Source organism: Narcine bancroftii, chromosome 5 (genome assembly GCF_036971445.1).
Source record: "Narcine bancroftii isolate sNarBan1 chromosome 5, sNarBan1.hap1, whole genome shotgun sequence".
In the NCBI taxonomy this organism is placed as follows: domain Eukaryota; kingdom Metazoa; phylum Chordata; class Chondrichthyes; order Torpediniformes; family Narcinidae; genus Narcine; species Narcine bancroftii.
The window spans coordinates 38,426,730-38,451,500 of NC_091473.1; the positions used below are offsets into that span (position 1 = coordinate 38,426,730).

The following is a 24,771-nucleotide window of genomic DNA, read 5'->3' on the forward strand; positions in this document are numbered from 1 at the left end:
TTATGTTATAAAATGAAGTTTTACTAGATTGTCTTTTTCTGCTTTAAATTTTATCAGACAATGTTCACACCACCTCTGGAGAAAGAGATTACGTGCATTCAAGGATTATCATCAGATGGCTTTAAACAACAGGAAAGGAAATTTGATGAAACAATTCTCTTCCCTTTGCATTTTTAATTCATGCTCGATGGGCCAGATGGTTTACTTCTCCAATTTCTCACATTGCTACTTGATTCCTTGTGTGAAATACAAGTACTTAATGCAGAATGAAATGGGAGATTATGGTCAATTTCTGCAATAACCCCATCTAATTTGCAATACAGAATACATCTGGCTGGAATGAGAAACATCATTTTCAATCTTAGCCGGCGTTTCTACTGCCTTTTCAGAGCCACCTCTTTATCAATGTTCATCCTCTATCTCTTCCCGACACTCCCCTTTTCGCCAAGACATTTACACCATCATTTCCTTGTTAAGTACAGGAGCAAAGTACTCGTTACAAGCATGGAACATTTTTCTTCCTATGCAATTACATCTATTCTTTTTCTGTTCACTTACTATTGATGTAGCTGCATTCACTTCTATAATGGCTGCCAATCTAGACACATATTCTCACTTTGCCCTTCTTGCTTCTTTTAACTTCACCTCTGGGCTTTCTATTTTCAGCCTGATCCCTCTGCATTTCTCTTGTTATCACTTTTGGTGTCAAAATAATTCTGGTTGTGTTTGCATCAATTTTTGACCTAGTGGAAATGTAACAAGACTGGAATTATACCCCTGACTGTGAGACCTCAATCCTTCACTTCCCCATATGTTTGGTCACAGTTTTATTTGAAAAAGATTGGTAAAGGATAGATGGTGAAGTGGAATTAAATGATAGAATGGGCCTATGGAAAGTTTGTTCCTAATAATTCAATAACTTTGGAAATGGATGTGAAACCCATGAAGATCAAAATAATAATAACAAAGGGTGCAAACTACCATTACCTAGTTCCTCCTGGCATGGTGTGAATATCCTAAACAAAATTTATTTTCCAAGTTATTGAAATTCTTCAGTTGCCTATTAATGCTAACATACCTATATGAGCATAAACTCTACAATTTAATGTTTTTACATGGTAGGAAAATGGCAAAAATATCACTATTTTGAAAAATGGGTGAATAATTATAAACTGACAGGTAATGGGAATAAGCACTGCATCCCTTACATTCCAAAACGTTATCTTTGTGTTAATTGCAACACTTACTGTAGTTTAACTCAAATGATAGGAGAGAGAATACCACTCAGAGTTTCCAGTGACAGCAAGTGTAGGCTTACTCTCTATAATTATTTTTAATGTCTGTCATATAATCAAATTATATGTTAATTCTGTGCAATTTAAGTGACACAGTTTTGAAGAGGACAGTGCAGCACTCTATGAAGAGTCGATGTGAATTTCTTCCACATGGTTGTAAGGTGTTCAGCAGGTGTTCACAAACAGCAGCTAAGCTTTGAGACAATCTGTCTCAGGCATATAGGCAGTAGCCTGGAATAACATGTGCCTGAGATCATCCCATACCCAAGCTACTATTGGCAGGTGGAATAAATCCTGAATCTGCCAATTTTAATATCTCTTCACTTGTCAGCAGGGTGCAACAGTGGCTGCACTTCCTGAGAAGACTAAAGCAAGCAAGGAAACCAGCCACCATCATGTCAACCTTCTACAAGAGCTCTATTGATTATGTCCTGCCAGTTGCATCACAATGTGGTATGGTTGCTGCAGAGAAATAGATCAGAGGTCAATTCATAGGTCCATAAGAGTGGCAGAGAGGATCACTGGAGTTTCCCTCCTCTTTTATTCCCCCCCCCCCCACCTAAATTGATGTGATCTACTGGGATTGTTGTCTGAAGAGGGTGTGTAAAATCATTGAGGACCCCTTCAACCCAGCACACACCATTTTTCAGCTGTTCCTGTCAGGAAAGAGATTCAGGAGAGCATCAGAGCTAGACAACCAGGCTGAGAAACGGCTTTCTCCGATGGGCAGTGAGAATCCTGGATAACTAAAGGAAATGCTCACACTAACTATTTGAGATAATCATATTAATGAAACAATATTTATTTGTGTGTGTGTGTGAATACTTGATGTACATGTACATGTCTGTATGTGTTATGACTGGCTATATTTCTGCATGTTTTGCACTGAGGACTGGAGAACACTGTTTTGTCGGGTTGTACTTGTGCAATCAGATGACAATAAATTTGTCTTGAAGATGGAAATCAAGGTATACGTTAGAAAAGTAACCAATGGTCATGTTGGAAGACTTGGAGTTAAATGTGTCTTGCAGATCCTCTAAAATTTCAATGGGCATTTTAGCAAAAGGGGAATGAGAGATCAATCCTTGGAATTTCTGCCTCTGCAGAGCTCTGGCAGTTCAGTCATTGAAATGGATAGATTTCTGGATATTTGTATTGGGAAGGGTTGTGGCTGTCATGTGACAGCACTACCCTGCTACCTAGTTTGAGGACACACTATCTGCCAATCAAGGTTTGGTTCTGCTCCACCCTTTGGTGCACACCTCACTGTTTCCATGTAACTTACCTGGACTGCACTCTCCAGCCTGCCTGTATTTGGCTTTGGGCCATTGGCTGTTGTAATTGGATTCACTCTCCTGGCATTGAGCCATTGGCTCTCTGTAAATGATCTGGGCTGGACCCTCCAGCACTATAAAGATGCTATGTGTTCTTTGTTCTCTCTTTTTGCCTGCTTGGGACCACCCTACTTCACTCTAGGCCTAGAAATGTGGAAGGGCACTGGAGAAACTGTCAGTAAGATGTGTGCTGTCAAAAGGGATGAGAGCATTTGATTAGTGTCCCTTGTAGTATAGAGCCATGCCTGCATTGAGTCAAGGGGTGGTGGGGCATCATAGTGATTTTTTTCCCTGATCATTGTGTGTGTATATTTTGTTCCCTCACTACTTTCCCCACAGTCATTATTAATTGTTTGCTATTTCTTTCCCACAGCTGCTGTGGTGTGTGTGTACTGCATCAGTTACCATTTCCCACACTTGCTTTCTGTAAATAAAATACTTCCTCCATCAAAATTGTTCAGAGTCCTTGCCTTTGAGGCCTACCAGACCTGTTTCCTCACTCACAACAATATTAAGGTCATAAAGGGATATGAGCTTTTGTGCAAGAAGCTGGTGCTAAGGTAGAAGATCAGCCATGTTTTGATAAATGAGCAGGAGTGAAGGGCTTGATGAACCTATTTCTGCTGTTTCTTCTCAACTCAATCAGGAGTTTTGCTGAATCATTAATAATTTGTGGCAAGAAGCTACCAGTTTGGACAAGCTGGCCCAAACTGTGCATGTTCAGGTTAGCTGACCACTTAATCCTGCTAAAACCTCCAACCAGGCTCCTGATGTACTTTCCAAAACACACTATAGGTCAAGTGCCTTCGTGGTCTGAGTTTCCTCACACAGTTTCTTGAAATATCAGGATCTCATTTAGCTACCCTTTAGACCACCAATAAAGGATTAAAATTTCAAAGATTCCATTTTATTATCAAATGATAATACATTAAAAATGTAATATTCATAATATACTTCAGTCTTTGCTGTAAGGCAAACGGAATCACCATGAACTGTGCCCATAACAATAGGAGAAAGAAAAGCGAAAGAGTCCCTTCAGAGACATTGAGTGTCCAGTTCAAACCACTGATAATAGGTGAAGACATTACCTTGAGGTGACAACTCCCTGGGCCAGAAATGGAACAACATCAAGTTTGTGGGAACAAAACTTAACTGTATTTAATCCTATCCTGCAGGTTAATGACAACACCAATAATTATCAATTATAATTGAATGGTGATGTGAAAGTCAAGCCAGCACCTGGTCAAAACCACAAAGAGACCCTGTTGGTTGAAGGTGAACACACCCCTTGTTTTGGACTTGGAAAGTGCAGAACCCTGAAGGACCAGAACAAACCTACTGCAGCTGAATTGCTTGCTTGCTTGCTTGAGGAGGCTCAGACATGCAGTAGTACATTGTGTTCATCTGTAGGACAGTGTAGTATTCACCAGAACTACATTAAATATAATCATGAAAGTTGGACTCAAGAACACAAGAGGAAAAGGTAGGCTACTTGGCCTTCCTCACTATTCAATGTGACCATAGTTGTTCTGAATCAGCCCTCATCTCTGCTTCTTTGCTAGTCCCCCATATCACCTCGTTCTCTAGTCTTTTAAGAATGTACAGTGCCCTTCTCTGTGCTCCACAGTTTTGAATTTGTAATCAAATAATTCACATGATTATAGTGCACATTCCAGATGTTACTAAATTTTGGTTTGACCATGTAGAAATTACAGCACTTTTCGCTATCCCCTCATTTCAGGGCACCATAATATTTGGGACATAGCAATGGCATGTACATTAAAGTGTTCATGCTTAGTACCAGGTTGCATATCCCTTGCATGCAATGAATCTTGAAATCTCTGATTGATAGACATCACTAGATGCTGAGTATCTTCCCTGGTAATGCTCTGCTAGGCCTCTTCTGCAGTCATCTTCAGCTCCTGCTTGTTTTGGGGCTTTAAAGTTTTCTCTTTACCATAAGGAAGGCATGCACATTTGGATTTAGACCGGGTAACTGACTTGGTCTTTCAAGAATTTTCCAGATTTTAGCTTTGAAAAGGTCTTGTTGCTTTAACATTATGCTTGGGATCTTACTTTAGGACGAAGCACTATCAAATGAGATTGGAGGCATTTGCTCGAACTTGAGCAGATAAGACTTCTATACACCTCAGAATTAATTTTGATACCTTCAACAGCAGTAGCATCATCAATGAAGATGAGTGCACCAGTACCTGTGGCAGCCATACATACCCAGGCCATAACATCCCCACCACCATGTTTCATCGATGAAGTTGTAAGTTTTGGATCTTGGGCAGTTTCGTTACGCCTCCACACTTTGCTCTTGCCATCACTCTGATACAGGTTAATCTTGGTCTCACCTGTCCACAGGACCTTTTTCCAGAATTCTGCGGGCTCTTTTCAATACTTCTTGTCAAACTGTAATCTGACCATTCTGCTTATGTGGCTAACTAGTGGTTTGAATCTTGCAGAGTAGCCTCTGTATTTTTGTTCATGAAGTCTTCTAAGGACATTAGTCATTGACATATCCAAATCTGTCTCCTGAAGAATGTTTCTGATCTATCAGACAGCTGTTTGGGGATTTTTCTTCATTATGATGAGAATTCATCTGTCATTAACATGGAGGTCTTCCTTGAAATACCGTCCCTTTGTGATCACTGATCTCACCACATCTTACTGATGTGCCAAACTGTTGATTTTTATAATCCTAAGCTTTGGCCAATCTCTCTTACTCTTTTATTCTTGTTTTCAGCCTTGGGATGGTTTCTTTGACTTTGAGTGGCACAACTCTGGGCCTCACATTAAAAAATAGCAACTACAGATTACAAAGGTGATCAAAAGCTTAGAAGCAAGCTTAGTTCTCTTATACCTGCACCAATGAAGCAATTAACATATTTGAGAACTCACAAATACCCGTGAAGCCCGATGCAAAAAACGCTGGTGAGAGTTGTGAGGTTAGGGATGGCATTAAACTGGAAAATCGAACTGCATGCAACAAAGGTACAGCAGTTGTAATAGGTGACTTTAATCTACATGTAGACTTGGTGAACCAAATGGAAAGGGTAATGAGGAAGAGGATTTCTTAGAATGTACACAGGATTGTTTTCTAAGCCAGTACTAAGGAAGGGTTAATTAGCAATCTTGTTGTATGAAGCCCCTTGGGCAAGAGTGACCACAATATGGTGAAATTCTTCATTAAGATGGAGAGTGACAGAGTTATTTCAAATACAAAGGTTCTGAACTTAAAGAAGGGTAACTTTGATGATATGTGAATTGGCTAAGCTAGATTGGCAAATAAAACTTAAAGGACTAACAGTGGAAATGCAATGGCAATCATTTAAAGATAGCTTGAATTAAATACAACAATTGTACATCCCAGTTTGGAAAAAGAATAAATCAAGGAAGGAAGTGCATCCATGGCTAACAAGGGAAATCAGGGAGAGGATCGAATCCGAAGAAGCAGCATATAAAATAATGAGACAAAACAATATTCCTGAGCACTGGTAGAAATTCAGAGTTCAACAGAGGGGATTAATTAGGAAAGGTAAAAATGATTATGAGCGAATCCTGGCAGGGAACATAAAAAATTACTGTAAAAGCTTTTATAGATATGTAAAGAGTAAAAGATTAGTTAAGATTACTGACATTACTGTCAGAAACCTGTGAATTGATCATGGGGAACAAGGATATGGCAAACCTATAAGGAAAACAAATAATCTTCAGGAATTAGTAGGGGACTGAGGATCTAATGTGAGGGAAGAACTAAAGGAAATAAATGCAAGTTGAGAGGTTGTGTTTGGTAAATTGAAGGGATTAAAGGCAGATAAATCCACATGGCCGGATAGTCTGCATCCCAGAGTGCTTAAGGAAGTAGCCCAAGAATTAATAAATGCGTTAGTGATAATTTTTCAAAACTCTAGATTCTGAATTAGTTCCTGATGATTGAAGGGTGGCTAACATAACTCCACTTTTTAAGAAGGGCGGGAGAGAGAAAATGGGAAATTATTGACCAGTTAGCCTGACATCAGTAGTGGGGAAAATGGGAGGGTCAGTTATTAAAGATGCGATTGCAGCACATTTGGAAAGTGGTGACATCATCAGACAGAATCATTATGGTTTTATGAAGGGAAAATCATGTCTGATGAATCTTAAAGAATTTTTTGAGGATGTAACTAGTAGAGTGGATAAGGGAGAAACAGTGGATGTAGTATATCTGGTCTTTCAGAAAACTTTTGATAAGGCCCCACAAAGAGATTAGTATATAAACTTAAAGCACATGGTATAGGAGATATGGTATTGAGGTAGATAGAGAATTGGTTGACAGACAGGAAGCAAAGAGTAGGAATAAACAGGTTCTTTTCAGAATGGCAGGCAGTGACTGGTGAGACCACAAGGCTCAATGCTCGGACCCCAGTTACTTACAATATATATCAATGACTTGGATGAGGGAAGAGAGAGCAGCATCTCCAAGTTTGCAGATGACATGAAGCTGGGTGGCAGGGTTAGCTGTGTAGAGGATGCAGGATGACTTGGACAAGTTAGGTGAGTGGACCAAGGAATGGCAGATGCAATATAATATGGATAAATGTGAGGTTATCCACTTTGGAGGCAAGAACAGGAGAGAAGATTATTACCTAAATGGTGTCCGATTAGGAAAAGGAGAGATGCAATGAGACCTGGGTGTCACTGTGCACCAGTCATTGAAAGTGGGCATGCAGGTACAGCAGGCAGTGAGGAAAGCAAATGATATCTTGGCATTCATAGCAAGAGGATTAGAGTACACAGGCAGAGAGGTTCTACTGCAGCTGTACAGGGCCCTCGTGAGACCACACCTCGAGTATTGTGTACAGTTTTGGTCTCCTTATCTGAGGAAAAATATCCTTGCCATGGAGTGAGTACAGAGAAGATTCACTAGATTGATACCACGGATGGCAGGACTTACATATGAAGAAAGGCTGGATCAAATAGGCTTATACTTGCTGAAATCTAGAAGATTGTGGGGGGATCTTATAGAAATGTATAAAATTCTTAAGGGACTGGTCAGGCTAGATGCTGGAAGGCTGTCCCCGTCATTGGGCAAGACCAGAACCAGGGGTAACAGTTTAATGATAAGGGGAATGTCTTTTAGGACGGAGTGAGAAAAACTTCTTCTCTCAGAGAGTGATGAATCTGGAATTCTTTGCCACAGGAAGTAGTTGAAGCCGGTTCCTTATCTATATTTAAGAGGGAGTTAGGTTTGGCCTTTGTGGCTCAGGGGATCGGGGGTATAGGGAGAAGGCATGTACTGGGTATTGAGTAGATGATCACCCATGATCAAAATGAATGGTGGTGTAGACTTGAAGGGCCAAATGGCCTAATCCTACACCTGTTTTCTATGCCCCAAACATAATGATGCCTTGAAATGGGGGAAACTATGTATGAAAATTGTTGTAATTTCAAACCAACGTGTATACAAATAATCTTGAATAAAAAAAATCTTGAAAGTGCACTTTAATCTCTTGAATTGTTTGATTGCAAATTTAAAACTGGAGCACACGGCAAATGAAGGAAAAAGGTGTCTTTGTCCTAAACATTATGGAGGGCACTGTATTTATCCCCACTTTAAATACCTCCTCTTTGTGTTAAGCATTCCAGAGATTCACTGCCCTCTTAGAGATGAATTTTCATGCACATCTGTATTCTTGTATCTATGAAGGACATCACCACATGTGCATGGAAATGGCATTTTATATATTTCAGTAGAATCAACCTTTATTCTTCTGAACACCAAAGTATATACATCCAACTTCTTCAACAGCTCATGATAAGACAATCCTCTCATCCCATGAATTAGGCTGGTGAATTTCTTTTGTACTGCCCAATTTCCTATGTCCTTTCTTAGGTATCAGAACCAAAACAGTACACAGTGTGGCCTCACAGGCCCTGTACAATTGTAACAATACGTCTTGATAAATAAACCCCAACTTCAATGCAATACAGGCTAAGGCCTCCTTACTTACTGGCTGTACCTACCTTCCTATTAACCTTTTGTCATTCATGATCAAGAACACTGAAATTCCTCTGTACTCATTTGCTTTTTCTCTCCTTTTGGATAATATTCTGTCTTTGAATTCCTTCTGATAATCTTCATGACCTCACAATTTCCCATATTAAACTACATTTGCCATTTTTTTGCAAATTCATTCATAAGAAACAGGATCTTGCACTTTGCATTTAACAATGTTACAGAATAAAGTAACTGTTTCGTGGTATTTTATGTGGACACCCAACTATTTCCACACCAGTCCACAATGAGAGGAAAAAAGGGAGATATTTCCATCCCCTACCATCATTAGGGAAAAGTCAAAGCTTAAAATCACCTGTTGGGTTTTCTTTCAAAAAGGGATACAAATAAAATATTTTAACATTTTCACATTAATTAATTCACATAGTAAAATTTTAATTACATTCCCAAATACTCACGGATTATCCTTAATTTAGGGAATGAAGAATGCATTGATGACCAATTACCATTTATTCATCATGAAGTGTCAGTGATTGCTAAAATATTGACATAGGCTGGATATACACACCAGCGCAATGCTTGAAACAGGCATGGAGGCATTTCACAGTAAAGAGAAATACTACTTACAATCAGAGGGCCTCTGTTGTTTTCACGATATTTATTTTGAAAGAAAATATACACCACTGTCGCTGCCAGTGAGTAAAGAAAAGCAAAGACAGCAATAGTGACGAAGAACTCAGCAGACGAAGAATAGTCGCCTATCAGAAAAAGCCTCTCCTGCTTCTTTTCTTCACAGGTGGGTGCATCAAAGTACACTTGGTGTAACCTGGAAGTACATGTAATAATTCAACCGAATTAGCATCAATATTTTTCTGAGCATGGACAGCTTTCTTGTTAAGTATTTCTTTACTCAAATATGTTAAAGTTGTCACAGGAGATGTAACCAAATTCCACATTCTTATTTTGGCTACAGCACTAGGCATCCACTTGTGCATCTATTAGCTTTGATATCGGGCTGTAGTTATGGCTGGATTTATGGAACTTTACAGCAAAGTCCATTGAAACAATTTGTGAAGAAGGTCTACATATAGTGGCATACTGAACCTATATTTACCTGCAGTAGCATCTCCTGACACAAGTAACATAAAATTCTCCAGCAAAATAAAATGAGCGGAGGACAGTTAAATGCAAATTGTGTTCACAAAATAAATTTCAGTTACTGGTTAGCAGCACATATTTTGGACATAACTGATGAGAAAATCACATAATTATCTTGTTGCCAGCAAGTGTCTTAATATTACAAATAGTCCCTCAACATCTTCTACAGGTTCACCAACATTAACATACCAGCTGGATGCATCAGAGCATGGTATGGTTACTGCTCTGCCCAAGATTAGAAAAAGCTGCAGAAAATAGCGAATGCAGCTTAAAAAAAATCATGCAAAGCTCCCTCCCCTCCATCTATACCTCCAACTGTCTAGGAAAGGCATCCCTCTTCTCCCTCCTCCAATCAGGAAGAAGATTAAATAGCGTGAAATTTTGCACCAAGAAGCTAAAAAATATTTTTTTTACCCTTGCAGCCATCAGGCTCTCCACAAAAATGCTCTCTCTTGCACTTCATATGTGATCTTTTCACTGTAATCGTATACTGTAATTGTGCTCTTGGCCCTTCACCTTGATTGACTATGTGTATGTTGAAGATGCCTCTTGCAAGAACCCTTCTCACTGTATCAGGTATAATGCAACAATAAACTTGAACTTGAGCTATTTGTCTCAGCATCTTCATTCCCAAAATACTTCAGTGCTAATCGTTGATAATTATTAAATTATTCTTTTAAGTCTGGGTCTAAATTTAAATGTAAATTGAAAGTACTGTAGTAAAATTCCAAACAGTTGATTTAAAAAAAATTCATCCAGGATTTGTGTTTTCGATCCTTCCTGTCAATGGCCAATAGGCTTGCCTCAAAATGAGCCCAAGAGTTGGAGGGAAGTTGTCATGACTCATCTTGCTTATGCTTCAGAGCAGAATTCAATAGCCTGTAGCTTTGAAGGAAATCACTACTGAAAGGAATTTACATGTGATAAAAAGTCTAGTACTTGCAAACAGCCTAAAATTAAGTGCTCAATTAATATAGTTGCCAAAATTTATTTAAAAATATAGACTTTGCCAACACAGGTGACCCCTGTGTTGCAGTCATAAGAGTAACAGAAGTTCCCTCCTGCAGAATTCACAAATCACTACCCAAAAACTTGAGATCGGGAATAAAATTTGTTCTCATGGAATTTATGTGTAAAAAGTTAATAAATCAACATAATTTTTTTCAAGATGTGTTTCTTGACTGATGAACAGATGACATGGCTTCACATTGCAGAAAAAAAGAAATACCAACTGTTTTCTAGGACCCCCACCCCATAATGCAAAGGCATCCCTCATTTTTTTTTTGTAATGAATCTGTAACTCAAACCCACAATGTAAGTAAAATGGAAAAGATTTTCCATCATATTTTTATCTTTTATTTTTATCTTTTCAACCTGAATGACGTTCAGGCATGGGTGGTTAAGAGGCAAGTAATAACAGTGGCATTCACCAAACATTTCATCTTTTCAACAATTATCTGGTGCAGTACTTGGAAATCTATTAAAATAATGCATTTTGTTTGTAAAAATACACATTCACAGCCTTTGTAAATTTTATCCATGCCCAGTCATAGAAGATAGTCTGTTTGGAGGTTGTTGATGTCTGTATTTTGTGAGGTTTTAATAGAAAGGCAGCAATTTAAAATGCTCCCACAGAAAAAAAGACTTGAAATTGACGCTGAGTTATAAAAAATGTTGTTTTAGCACTGACATCTTTGAACAATTTAGAACAATTGAGAGAATGTTGATTAGTTTTTATTAACTTTCTTTTTCCAATTTGGTTTTTCTATGTCCTTGGACAGTGATTATGTGAAATAGCTGAAATGGAAGTTGTCAGGTGTGATTATTAACATAGATATTGAAATCCATCATGCTATGTCTATAAAGGATAGATCAGTCTTATTTGGTTATCATATCTGTCAAGGGTGTATTTTACATTGCAAGTAAAGATATTTGCTGAAAATAATTAAAAAACACACAGAATCATGACTCTAATTTTACTGAAAGCTGAGAGAAAAGGATTTGTCAGTTCCTCTTGTAGATCTCAAACATTTTAACTTTGTTACAAGATGGATCAGCCTGCTCGCCATCAACTGAAGCTGTCCAATTGCAACCAGCTAAAAAAGTGAAAATTAGATGGATTCATAATTACTTAACAATGTAATCTGCCAAATTATCTCCTCCACAATAAAATGAAACGTTACTCCTGGTTCTATTGTTTAACAAAACACACATTTACCTATTTATTACCTGGTTCCCCAATAGATATTCTTGCAGAGATGACATTATTCTCAAGTGGAAAAATGTAATTGTTTGAGGCTATATCCAATATTTTCCCATCTTTTATTTCTCATTGTTTAGAACCATTTTCATATATTCAACACATTTTAATTCTATTATTTATAATAATTCATATAAGGATAAAACAGCAACATAAATTATTGGCTTTTTGTCTCCTTTTTGATACATAGAGCTTAACACTGAGAAAATTTATGCATTCCAGGAAATTCCCAACTATTTTCACCATTCAAAATTGCTGATCATAGACATTTACAGATAACTGCCATAAAAGTAATATTTTTTTGACCAAAGATACAAATTATTGAAACATAGAGTCAGAACACTTGGGGCACCTGTTATTCCCTCAAGATAATAGTATTCATTTGTGATGACAGAATCTAAGACATTACATTTTAGTGAAAATAAATGATTGCTGCCTGAAAATTAATAAACGGACAGTCGTGTTGAACATACCACATTGTAGCAGGCACCGCATTTTACTTCAAAATTTATTCCATAGATTTCATTGCCAGCAGCCAAAATCCAAGTGGACCCCTGCACTTAATCTCAAATGCATAAAAAAACACTATCAATGTGACTTAAATCCAAACAGGTCCAAGAATCAAGCCTCAAGAAAATAATTCTAAAGATGTTTCTTTGATAGCAAAATGTTATTGGTGTCATGAATACATGAAGGTCTATAATTTTGATTGGTTCATGTAGATCTAGTTCACACGGTAATGCATCTCAAGCAGAAGCAGAAGATTATCTGGCATTTTAAGATGGAATTCAAAACCAATCTTTGGGAAAAGTGATCAATCTGTGGAAACTACCATTATGAAATGCTTTGATGGAGCTCATCAAAGCACCCCTCCCAGAGACGCTGGACCCATTTCAATTCACCCATCGACAAAACCATTCCACAATCAATGCTGTCGCCTTGCCGCTTCACTCAATTCTGCCCTATCTGGAGAATGATGCGTCATAAGCCAGGCTTCTGTTCATTGACTTCAGCTTAGGGTTTAATATGTTCTTTTCCCAGAGACTGGTGGAGGAACAGTCCTCCCTGGGACTCAACACACATATCTGTAACTGGATCCTGGACTTCCTTACAGAAAGAACACAGTCTGTCCAGTTGGTAGCAGAACACTGTCACTGTCATGTGAGAACTGGCACACCTGAGGCTGTGTGCTCATCCTACTCCTGTTTACACTATCGACCCATGATTGCATCGCCAGATTCAGCTCCAACAGTGTCATCAAGATGACACAAGAGTAGTTGGCCTCACCAGCAACAACGATCTCGTGATATGGTGCAAAAGTAACAACCTGAGTTTCAACGTGGACAAGTTGAAGGAGATGATCGTGAATTTCAGGAGGACAAGGAATGACCACCCTCCACTGCACAGATGAGAGAGTGAAGAGCACCAAGTTCCTTGGAGTTCACTTAACTAGTTATCTATCATGGACATTCAACATCTCCTCACTTGTTAGGAAGGTGCAATAGTGACTGCACTACCTGAGAAGATTGAGCAAGGCTACCGGCCATCATTACGTCAACCTTCTGCAGGAGCACTGTCTAGAGTGTCTTGGCCAGCCATCACAGTGCGGAATGGTTGCTGCAGAGAAATGAATCAGAGGACAATCCACAGGACCATAAGAGTCGCAGAGAAGATCAGGGGAGTCTCCCTCCCCACCAATCGATGTGATCCACCGAGATCATTGACTGAGAGGGTGCACAAAATCATTGAGGACCCCTTCCACTCTGCACACAGCATCTTTTAGCTGCTCCCATTGGGGAAGAGATACAGGAATATCAGATCCAGCACCAGGAGGTTGAGGAACAGCTTCTTCCCATGGGCAGTGAGAATGTTGAATGACCAAAGGAACTACTCACACTAAACTCTCATATAACTCTCACTTGTGCAAAACAATTTAAAAAATATTTTTATTGTTTTTTGTAGGAAATATAATATAATGAAGAGAACAAAACTGAAAATACAATATCACATATGTTTATACATTGAGATAAAACTTCAAGCAGTATAAACTTGGCCGCCCCCCCCACCCCTCCACTGGAATGGTGAAATTTAAAAAAAACATCCAAAGTATTATATAAAAACCCCACCTGTCCTACTCTAATTTAAAAAAAAGCAAAAAACTAACAAGAAGAGCTGAGCAGCTTATCCAGAGGGTTACATATATTTTGCAGTTTTTGGTCCCTACTATAAATCAAAAATCAAAGGTAAGGCTACATCTCATCTGGAAGAGTAAATGCAACTAATCACGATTGAAACATTAACATCGTATGAAAATAAGACATAAAAGGTTGCCACGTATCTTCAAATTTCACCGATGAATTAAATGCATGATACCTATTTTTTTCTAAGCTTAGACAAGACTGAAAATGAGAGAACCACTGTTGGAGGGTCTAGAGTCTTTCCACTTGAATAAGAATGGCTCTTCTAGTCAACAATGTAGAGAAGACTACAACCTGTAGAATTTTAATTGCATATGTTCTGTTTTTTCACCATTAAACAAATAATAATTGACTTTATCCGGTATGAAATGCAATAATAACCATTTTCATCTTACCTTAAAATTTGCAAGGATGATTCTGAGAGGAGTTCATCTTGGAATGGTTGAAGCAATTTGTGTGTCTGTCATGTATTACATGACATCATTCACAAAGCAATTCTCTTTCTGGACACTGCCTGGAAATTTGTTCAAATTATGCTGGGAGTGATCCTCAATCTTTCATGTAAATAATAGATCTATATCTGCAGCACCGGGACAGGACCTTGTTGTTTAAAGCATTCTTATCTTTGATCTCTTGGCCCTTAATGCAACACAACATGGATACAAAAACTGGCAGCATTGCAGACAATGAGGAACGCGGTCAAAGCCAGCCATTGTCAACCATTTTTATTGGCTATATGGCCCCTTGGGACACTGCTCAATGTTTATGACCCCCCCCTTTCCCTTTGAAGGAATCAAGTTTAGTTGGTTTCTTCTGTACTTTTCTCCTACTGACTACATGAAAATGGGAATAATATGCAGAAGCAAACAAGTAGTATTGATATGGTGGGCTGAAGTGCCCAGTTCTGTGCTGTATGACTCTTAACTCTGAACATTACAGGTTATATAAAAAAGGAGTTAACTCAACTGTTTTAACTGAGAATTATAACTTACTGAAACTAGTTATAACTATTATAATTTAGAATGCAAATGAACATTTATGTCAGTACATGTGACAATAAATAATTCAGTTCATTCTTTTTTAATATTTTATTTATAATTTTAAATCATATAACATTAATTATAACATATTGATACAAACATTATAAAATTGAATAAAAGCCCCCCTAACCTCCCTCATCCGCCCCACTAACACCCTCCCTCCTCCCCTTCCCACATACAAAGAAAGTAGAAAGGAAATCATCACTAAGGCCAAATAATCAACTTTTTAGCTGCAGAGACTGAGACATCCACCGGAACGGACCAGGAGATTAAATCCTAATACCAAGAGTTTTTTAAATATGGGCTCCATACTTTTACAAAAAAATGATATTTATCCCTCAAATTATACATCATCTTTTCGAAAGGAATACAGGATTTCATTTCAGCATACCATCTTTGCATTCCTAAAACTAAATCAGATTTCCAAGTAATAGCCAAATATTTTTTAGAAACAGCCAAAGCCAAACATAAAAATTCAATTTGGTACATAGTCAGTCTCAATCCTGAAGCAATCGACTTAATTTCCCCAAATCTACCAAGAGGATCAATGACTGTAAATTGTAATTTAAATGGAAAATTCTTATTAATTAAAATAGCTACTTCTCACACTTTAGAGTTAAAAGACGGCTATAACTTGACCAACCCATTCCCTCTTTAACTTTTGATGTTCTTTCTCTGTTAAATGAGTTTTCTGTAAAAAAGCAATATCTACTTTCAATATGAGCTAAAAACTCTCTTCCTTTTAATTGGATTATTGAGCCCATTCAAACCTTGTGTTACCATATTTTAATTTTACAAAAACTCAACTCTCCTCCCAGCTCCACAGCCAACTTTAAAAACATACCATCTCCAAAGATAGAAAGTAAGAAACCCCAAAAGTAAAAAAAAACAAATATTAAAAAAACCCAAAAGCACCAATTAGGTCAGCGCTAACTTCCTTAATAGCGAAAAGTGGCCCTCGCCACTAGTGGCACGAGGTCACGGAAGAGGAAAGCAGAAAAAAGAGAATCTTCCTCTTCCAGTGAGAATATCAAAATTTAATTTCAATCAGTGAAGTACGATAAGCTTCTTCAAGGTCTCTATTAACTCAGTCATCATCAATTTCAACTTGAGCCTCAGTCAGCTGTCTTCCAGGTGAAATCCATTCTTTCGATTTTTCTTGATCCCCTTTGATTTGTTGAGATGCATAAGATTGCCTTCCATTCTGCTTAATATTAGGCAATGAATTAGCAAATTCCAAAGCTTCAGATTTCCATAAAAAACTTTAAGAACTGCTGGGTATTGAAAAGCAAATTTAGATCCCTTCTTCCACAAAACTAATTTTGCTGGATTAAATTCTTTTCTTCTTTTGACAATTTCATTACTTAAATTCACATTAAAAAATACTCTATTATTCTGGATCATTAAAGGGTTTTGTTGTTCCCTGGCCTTTTGAACTGCTATTTTTAAAATAATTTCCCTATCTTCATAATGTAGATATTTAATCAAAATAGAGCATGCTGTTGTCCCGGATACATTTTTTTCCTTAGAGCTCTATGTGCTCTATCAAGCTCCAAACCATTTGGAAAATTCTCTGATCCCAAAATTTCAGGCAGCCAATTTTGAAAAAAAAATTACTGGGTTATTACCCTCAAAGCAGACGAACAATTTCACATTATTTCTTCTACTCTGATTTTCCAACATATCAACTTTTTGCAATAAACATTTCTTCTGAATTTCCTACGCCATAAAAGAATCTTCTACCTTATTAACTGCATCTTTACATTCTTCTACTTCCATATGACATTCCTGGAAATCTTCTTCAAATTTTTGAACTTTAATTTTATCAACAGTTTTATTACACTTTGCCATATCTGTCTTCATTACAGTAATTTCTTCTCTAGTAGCTCCCAATTGGTTAGTAAAATCAGCTTTCACCAGCAAAATTTGTATCCATTTTTTATCTAATTGAGTCAATTCTTTCAAAAATCTTACCAAAAATCTGTGGTTCAAAAGGTTTTGGGGTTACATAATATGCATGAATTTTACCTTGAATATATGGATCTCCTTCTTCTGATTCCTCTCGTGAATGTGGCAGAAGGCTTTCTCCTTCTGGTTCTTCTTCCTCCCCCTTTGAAGTTGCCAAGGGCTGAAACTGCAGGAGGGCTTTTTGCTTAGCCCTTGTTTGACCTGCAACCATATGCGTGTTGTTTCTACAATCACGTGTCCTATTTGTGATAGATGTAAATCAGAAGTGGCTTCTCTAACTCATATCATTTGGTCATGCCCTATGTTGGAGAGGTATTGGATGGATACTTTTAAAATTTTGTCAGCTATAGTGGATATTAGTTGGCAACCTAACCCACTTTTTGGAAGTATTGTTCCAGAAATGGGACAAGTTCCAACTTCCACATATTGGGTTGTAGTCTTTTCTACATTGTTGGCTAGAAGATCTATCTTATTTAACTGGAAAGATTTTAATCCACCAACTTTGAGTTGGTGGTTCTTTCAAATTATGTCATGTTTAAGTTTAGAGAAAGTTAGGAGTCATACATGTGATACTTCTGTTAAATTTACAGAGAATTGGCGACCATTTATAAATTATTTCCACATGACTTAGAATAATTATTTTCCCTTCTGGACTATATTTAATTTTATTTCTTTTCTCTGCTGGTATAGACCAACTGATTAACTTTTATTAACAAATTCTCAGGGTAGGCTGCCCAGACTTTATTTTTCTTGGATTAGGAGGGGTTTTATATAATAAATACATTTTTTTATATTTTTGAAGATTTCAATTTGAAGAGATAGGAACGTATTCGCTAATTATGGTGTAATGCAATATGTTATATAATATTATAATGTGATGCCATATAGTGATATTTTTCCCTTTTTAATTATGCACTCCTATTCTCCGCATATATTGTTTACCTATAATATGATTAATAAAAAGATTGAAAAAGAAAGACATTTCAAGTGAAGACTTCTCATGTACTGAATGGCCTTCACATGCAAAAATAAGGGCACATAGTGCAACAAATTACAATGACAAATGACAGCAGCATTGACTTATTACTGGACATTATGCTCAGCCATGTCACTGTTGTATTGGCATGACTATTCAACCTGGCTTTACTGGGATACCTTTGCATGCATAGCTCATCTTGAGAGCCACAGTGATTGAGTGAACACATTGCTTAAAGCAAGCAAGATTCTGAAGACTGATGCAAAAGGTAATATCACAAGAGAGCAATATATGTGTAAAATGTAATAACCTGCTCAGAGTTTGAGCCACAGGTGGATGACCCACTGCCAAGTATTTTTACATCATACAATATGGAAGCAATTGTGCATGCACTTGAAAATTACCCCAAAGCTATTAAAAATAACTGAAAGCAATAATTTTGTAGTGGGGAACCAGGAGCAGATTGAGACAGTAAATACATGGAGCTGGATATCATGTTTGGCATACCCAGGCTCCATAGGAGCCCTCTAAGCAAGGTCAGTATCTGCAGTAATATTTTGTCAGGTCTGGAGGCTTCCAGCAAGCTCAGAGCCACATCACTCCAGCCGTTCTCTAGGCCTCGGACAGCACAAATGGAGTGTACAGCAACACACAGTCCCATCGAAACCTGTAGGCTTTGTCTCTGTTTCCAGAAATCTCTTATGTTCAGAGATATTTACAGACAATTACAAAAAAAAATACATAAAAACACAAAATAGATAATGAAAAACACAAGCTATAATTAGGATATAAAGTTATTTTTTAAATAATGTTAATTGACATAAGGTTTAAAAGAGATCAAAATCAATGGCCCCTGAGTTCAGGTTATTATTGGACATCTTGCTAGTTGTGATGCAACCTAACCCTTACCTTCATGAAAGACTTTAACCTTACATTACAGGTTTGGTTTCTGCAAAGGTTGTTCTTTACTTAATGGGTTTGTGCCTGGACTGGTTAATGAATAAATACAGCCAAAGCAGCGGATCAAACAAACATTTAAAATTTCACGTAAAATTGTTGTGTTGATGGAAAAAAAATTGTGTACTCAAGAATTCTATCCATCACAAGTCCCTGGTTCAGTTGCAGCCCACACTTATAGCCAAGTCCAAGTCTATGAAATTGAGTATAAAATATCATGGTGAGACCAGTTCAGTCAATTGTTATAGTTATGTTGGCAATCTCACAACATTCTTGCCAGTTTGGATCAGCCAAGTTCTTTCTATGGTCAAATTCAAAATCAAAGTCAAAATTCAAATTTATGGTCAGAGAACATTTATGACATCACATACATCCCTGACATACCACATAATTTTTTATATAGCGTACTATGGCAGCAAATTGGTATATAGTGTTGTTGTTGTACCAAACCACACAGTGGTAGGTGTAAAGTGAGTAGAGCAGGGAGCTAACTATGCAACCCTTTGGTGCTCCAGTGCTGATGGAAATTGTGGAGGAGATGATCTTGCCAATCCATTCAGTTGGGTATGGAGGTGAGGAAATTCAGAATCCATTTGCCCAGTGGAATATTGAGGCCCAGGTTTTTGAGATTGCTGACTAGTTTTGAAGAGATGGTGGTGTTAAATGCTGAACTGTAGTCATAAAAAACTTCCTGATGTGTGGATTTTTGCTGTCCAGGTGCTCCAGGATTTTGTATAGAGCCAGTGAGATGGCATCTTCTGTAGGTCTGTTGCTACGGTAGACAAATTAAAAATCACCTTTCAACAGCTGACAGATTCAAACTAGCAACAACAACAGAAAAAGAAAAATGGCCCTTTCAAAGAATAATGGAAAAGAGAATATCATGCAGACAAAAACAAACTAGAATTTTGCAATATCTGTCCACAACCAATCTTCACTGCTCCGTCTCTAAAGCTTCCACATCCTTCCTGTAATGAGGTGACCAGAACTGAATGCAATACTCCAAGTATGTTTACTGGCTCTGTTTGGACAATGACATTGAATCAGGCATCAGAAAACAGTAAATGTCAAAGGATTAGGAACAAGCCTCCAAAAACTCTCTCATTGTTACTACATGGATTTTTTGACCATTCTTTAGGTTACTTGTAGACTTCAATGAAAATAGGAATTATAATTTCATGATACTGATTAGTCACTCAAAATGAATCAAAGTGAAATACTGGAATCATTTTCAACTATTGAGCATGTTATAGATGATTTGAAGTCTATACATTATGTCTTGATTTATGGGAAGAGCTTACTTCTCCCATGACACCAGTTTTGATCTATTCTGTTTGCATATTTTATGAAATGGATTGGATTCAAGCATATCTTTGCTTCTTCATATCTTTAAATGGAGCAGGAAAAGATCAATTGGAATAGTTAAAGAAGCCCAATTGTTGCAGGGACTTGCAAAACTCAGCATGAATTACCACTTGTCTAATTAATTGCTGAAGTACAGAACAACTCCACACAATTTATATACATAAAGAAATCTTTATAGAAAATAAGTTTAAGCTTTGTTCAACCAAATTTACCTTATAAAGTTGAACAGAAGACACTGTGACAACAATGAGAATGAAAACAGTTTCAAGTGTGTCAAGCAAATTCACCTTCTTAATTCCCTGAACCAGCTAAGCCAAGTGGGTAGGAACAACAAAAGAGGCTTATAAAGCAAAGAGATAATTGGTGAGGAAATTGAAAGTGTTCATGGATATTAAATGATGAACCAAGTCTGGGCATTCAATCACTCATTGATGAATATGTGTTTAAGTTGTGTATAATACAGACTTCAAAAAAATGAAGATTCAAACATAAAGCAAGTGTCCATCTATGCATCAGTTTATATGATAATTTTGTGATTCTGTTGGAAAAGAATGTGATGAACATGCCAACTTTGTACCAAACTAAAGGTGGCTAGAACACTTGCCTAAAAAGTAAATCCCCCTCCTGCACCCCCCCACTTCAACCCTCCTACTCTGTGATGTCCAACTCATTTCCATTTCCATAGTATAGTCCCTTTCCAGACCAGAATCTCTCACCCAGACATGGCTTTGTCAAGATCTATCCAAGACTGAGTAGCAGATAAAGAAAATAAACATAATGCATCAAGTCCAGGCAAAATTACTTTACACCAAACAGCTGACATTATCTTGACCCCATTCACTTACTTGCCTGCTTGAACAACAGCCATTCCTCCTCCCACACCAATGCCCCGATACCTTTCTCATCTCCTGGAAAATGCTACCTCCTGGCTACTGATGTTTTTTTTTAGATAGAATTTGTATGATTTTACTTGTCTGAAGAATATTCAATGTCTCAGCATTGGTCGTTTACAAACAAATGACCAAAACTCAAAATCTTCATTTCCTTACACAAGTTTAGACAGCATACTGGAAGTGCAGTAATAAAGGAAGCAGAACTTGTAACGATATCATTGATACATTCTATTCATTAGTCTGTTGTTCACGGAATGCCTGCAGTTAACTTTAGACTGAAGGCATTTTGGGAAATTTACTAGAGGTATAGGAGGTAAAATATCAGAATGGGAATGGCATCCTCATTCCTGTTCTGACCTTTTCACACAGCATGCGTTCCACGAAAATGGCAATAATTTTCTGGAACACAGTGGCTGTGTGAAAAACGTAACTGATTACTACTTAACTGATTATCACCATTAGCAGGCCCTGGTGAGCAATCCTTAAATAAACAGCTGGTACTTATTCAAAAGATTTTAGAGTGTTTTTCTTGTTTGTACAGGGAAAAGGAGCTGAGATATAGAAATAAAATGAGCTTTCCTATGAAAGGCTTCAGGAAACTGCAAAGCTCTCTTAGCTTTGGATTCAAGCAGCGAGTTAATAGCATCCTCAAAGGATGGGTAAGTTGGCTACAGATGTAAAGTTAACTCCACAACCTAATCCCAACTTAGACACAATGGTTGAATGGAGGAAAGCACCTAATGTGTCTTGAAAAGATAGGTTATCAATAAAAAATAGTGAATATATGTTTGGATCTGAGCATTTCAACAGAGACAAACAATCCACCCGTAAAATTATCTCAGAACAAATAAATGAAGAGTGATTGCTTTCTTCTGCCTTACTGGATTTTTTACACTTTAATTAAAGAAATTATCTGAATTAAAAATATTTGATGCAAGTTTTGTGGTATTGTAGAAGAGTAATCTTAGAGATTTTTGTGCTAATTTCTAAACCCTCTGCAAGATTCTTTGCATTTTGTAAAATTGCAAAACCTTTGCTGGATACTTGTTCATTGTCTATGGGGAAGAAGATGAAGTAGCTGCTTGTTTTCATGACTTCCCTTAAGCAGCTGTAGAAAGCTGATTGACCTACAGTTGAAGCTCTGGTGGAATCTTCTATTGATCCAGAAGCTTCATGGTTAAGGATAATTGAAAGTTTGAAGCCATTCGCTGTGGCATTGAGTGAAGGAGTTGTGATGCTAGTTTGAGCAGCTGAAACTGCATAACTGTGTTTCAGATCCACTCTACAATATGATCTATAAAAACACTACTCTACTGAAAATTAATAGCATGTATTGCCTGAAAATACCCATAATTCACTGTGGCAAACTATGAACAAAAACTAAAAACATAACTGCAGGAAAATGATATGCACACTCTGCACTGAATCTTCTTATCTGATCATTTAAACCAGTGGTTTTCAACCTTTTTCTTTCCACTCACATACCGCCTTAAGTAATCACTATGCCATAAGAGCTCTGTGATTAGTAAAGGATTACTTAAGGTGGTATGTGAATGGAAAGAAAAAGTTTGAAAACCACTGATTTAAACAAATGTGAAAAAAATGCAGTCCTAGCAACATCCATTTATTATGAAAAGGTAAATTGGTCATCAATGCAAAGTATGCACATATTATAGTTTATCTGTCGTTCCAAAAATATAATTGTAGCTGCATTTCACAACAGTGATTATGTACCCAATCAATGCTCCCCTCCCATTAGATACAGCATAAGATTTGCGTGCTGAGATACAAAGTGGGAGGAATTATGTCAAAATGTATCTTTTAACTATTGGATATTATGACTGAGAAATATTTTTGATTGCCATTTAATGTGTGTGTGATAGTACGGATTCTATCACCAATGTGTATATGTATATATTGTGGTATAGGATGGTGGTGATCGGCCGAGAGCGTAGCCACGCCTACTGGCAGGTCTTAAAGGGTTGCTCCTAGCCAGACCCAGATCATTCTGGACTGGTCGACCTCCATACGATACTCTCCAGTCTTCTAGTTAATAAAAACCTTGGTTTGGATCAACAAGCTTTTGATTCTTTCGACGTGCACTACAGTGTGTCTGTGCATCTGTGTGTGTACTTTTAGATTATTTGATAACATGAGAAATTATATATGGATTTATCGATTATTTTGGACTTTTTTAGACTTTTATGTCATTGAAAGTGGGTGGGGATAGGAGAATATGCATTTTTTCTTATGCTCACTGTAAAACCTTTCATTATCAGACTTCAGTTTTGTTGACAGTTATAAATCCAGCTATGACAATTATGAGACTGGCACTTTTTCAATAACCAGGATAAGACTAGGAGAGTTAAAAATCATGGGGCTTTGGGAAATAGAGAGATCGCAATGAGAGTCAGATGGAGGTAAGCAGATAGAGATATTGATTCTTTACAAATTTCAGCAAACTTCAGACAGAAAGGATCAAATCCCCATTTCCTACTCAATTTTTCCTTCCTTATCTCAATGAAGCATTTCACTGCTTGCCAACTATCAATTTGAGTGGGGGTGGGACATGCAAAGCCAATTGATTTCTTGCTTCCCAATTCTATCAAAAAGCCTAGCACAAATCAATCACATAATTGGAAAACACAGATCTCTCCACAGCTGCTGTCTAATTTTGAAGAATTTCCAGCACTATCTGATTTTTATGTACATGTATGAATCATTCAGATGGCTGAGGGGGTGATAGACAGTAATTATAGGGATGCAATCACACCTAGGAAGCAGGAGGAAGGTAGCTGGGAGTCAGTCAGGAGAGGAAAGGGAACAAACAGACATTGCAGGGACCCGCTATGGCCATTCCCCATAGCAACAAATTTACCCCTTTGCTGAGGGGTTGACCTATCTGAACCAGGCAGCAGCCAGATCAATAGCACCATGGTTGGCTCTGAAAGGAAAAGTGAGGTCAAATAGATGATAGTTATAAGGGACTCAATGGGGGCACAGAAAGGAGATTCTGAGGCTGCAAAAGATACTCCAGGATAGTGTGTTGCCTCCTGGGTGCTCAAGTCCAGGGTGTCTCCGAGTGACTGCAGAATATTCTTTAAAGTGAGGGTGAGCAGCCAGAGGTCATGGTACAATTTAGAGGTGTGGGAAGCGGGAAAGATGTCCTGCAAAGTTTAGAGAGCTAGGAAAGAGGCTGGAGTGAAGGACCTCCAAGTTGATAATCTCTGGATTAGTCCTGGTGCAATGAGCTAGTGAAGGTCAGAACAGGAAAATAGTGCAGACAAATGAGTGGCTGAAGAGATGGTGCAGGGGCATGTTTT

At 37.6% G+C, this 24,771-nt stretch overlaps 1 protein-coding gene across 1 annotated transcript in view; it reads right to left on the reverse strand.

Moving 5' to 3' along the window:
• Positions 1 to 24,771, reverse strand: part of synpra (synaptoporin a) — a 316,240-nt gene that overhangs the window by 43,154 nt on the left and 248,315 nt on the right. Inside the window, exon 4 of the mRNA XM_069937154.1 lies at positions 9,261 to 9,459. Within this exon, the coding sequence (XP_069793255.1) occupies positions 9,261 to 9,459 (199 nt within the window). The remainder of the gene's footprint in view (positions 1 to 9,260; positions 9,460 to 24,771) is intronic.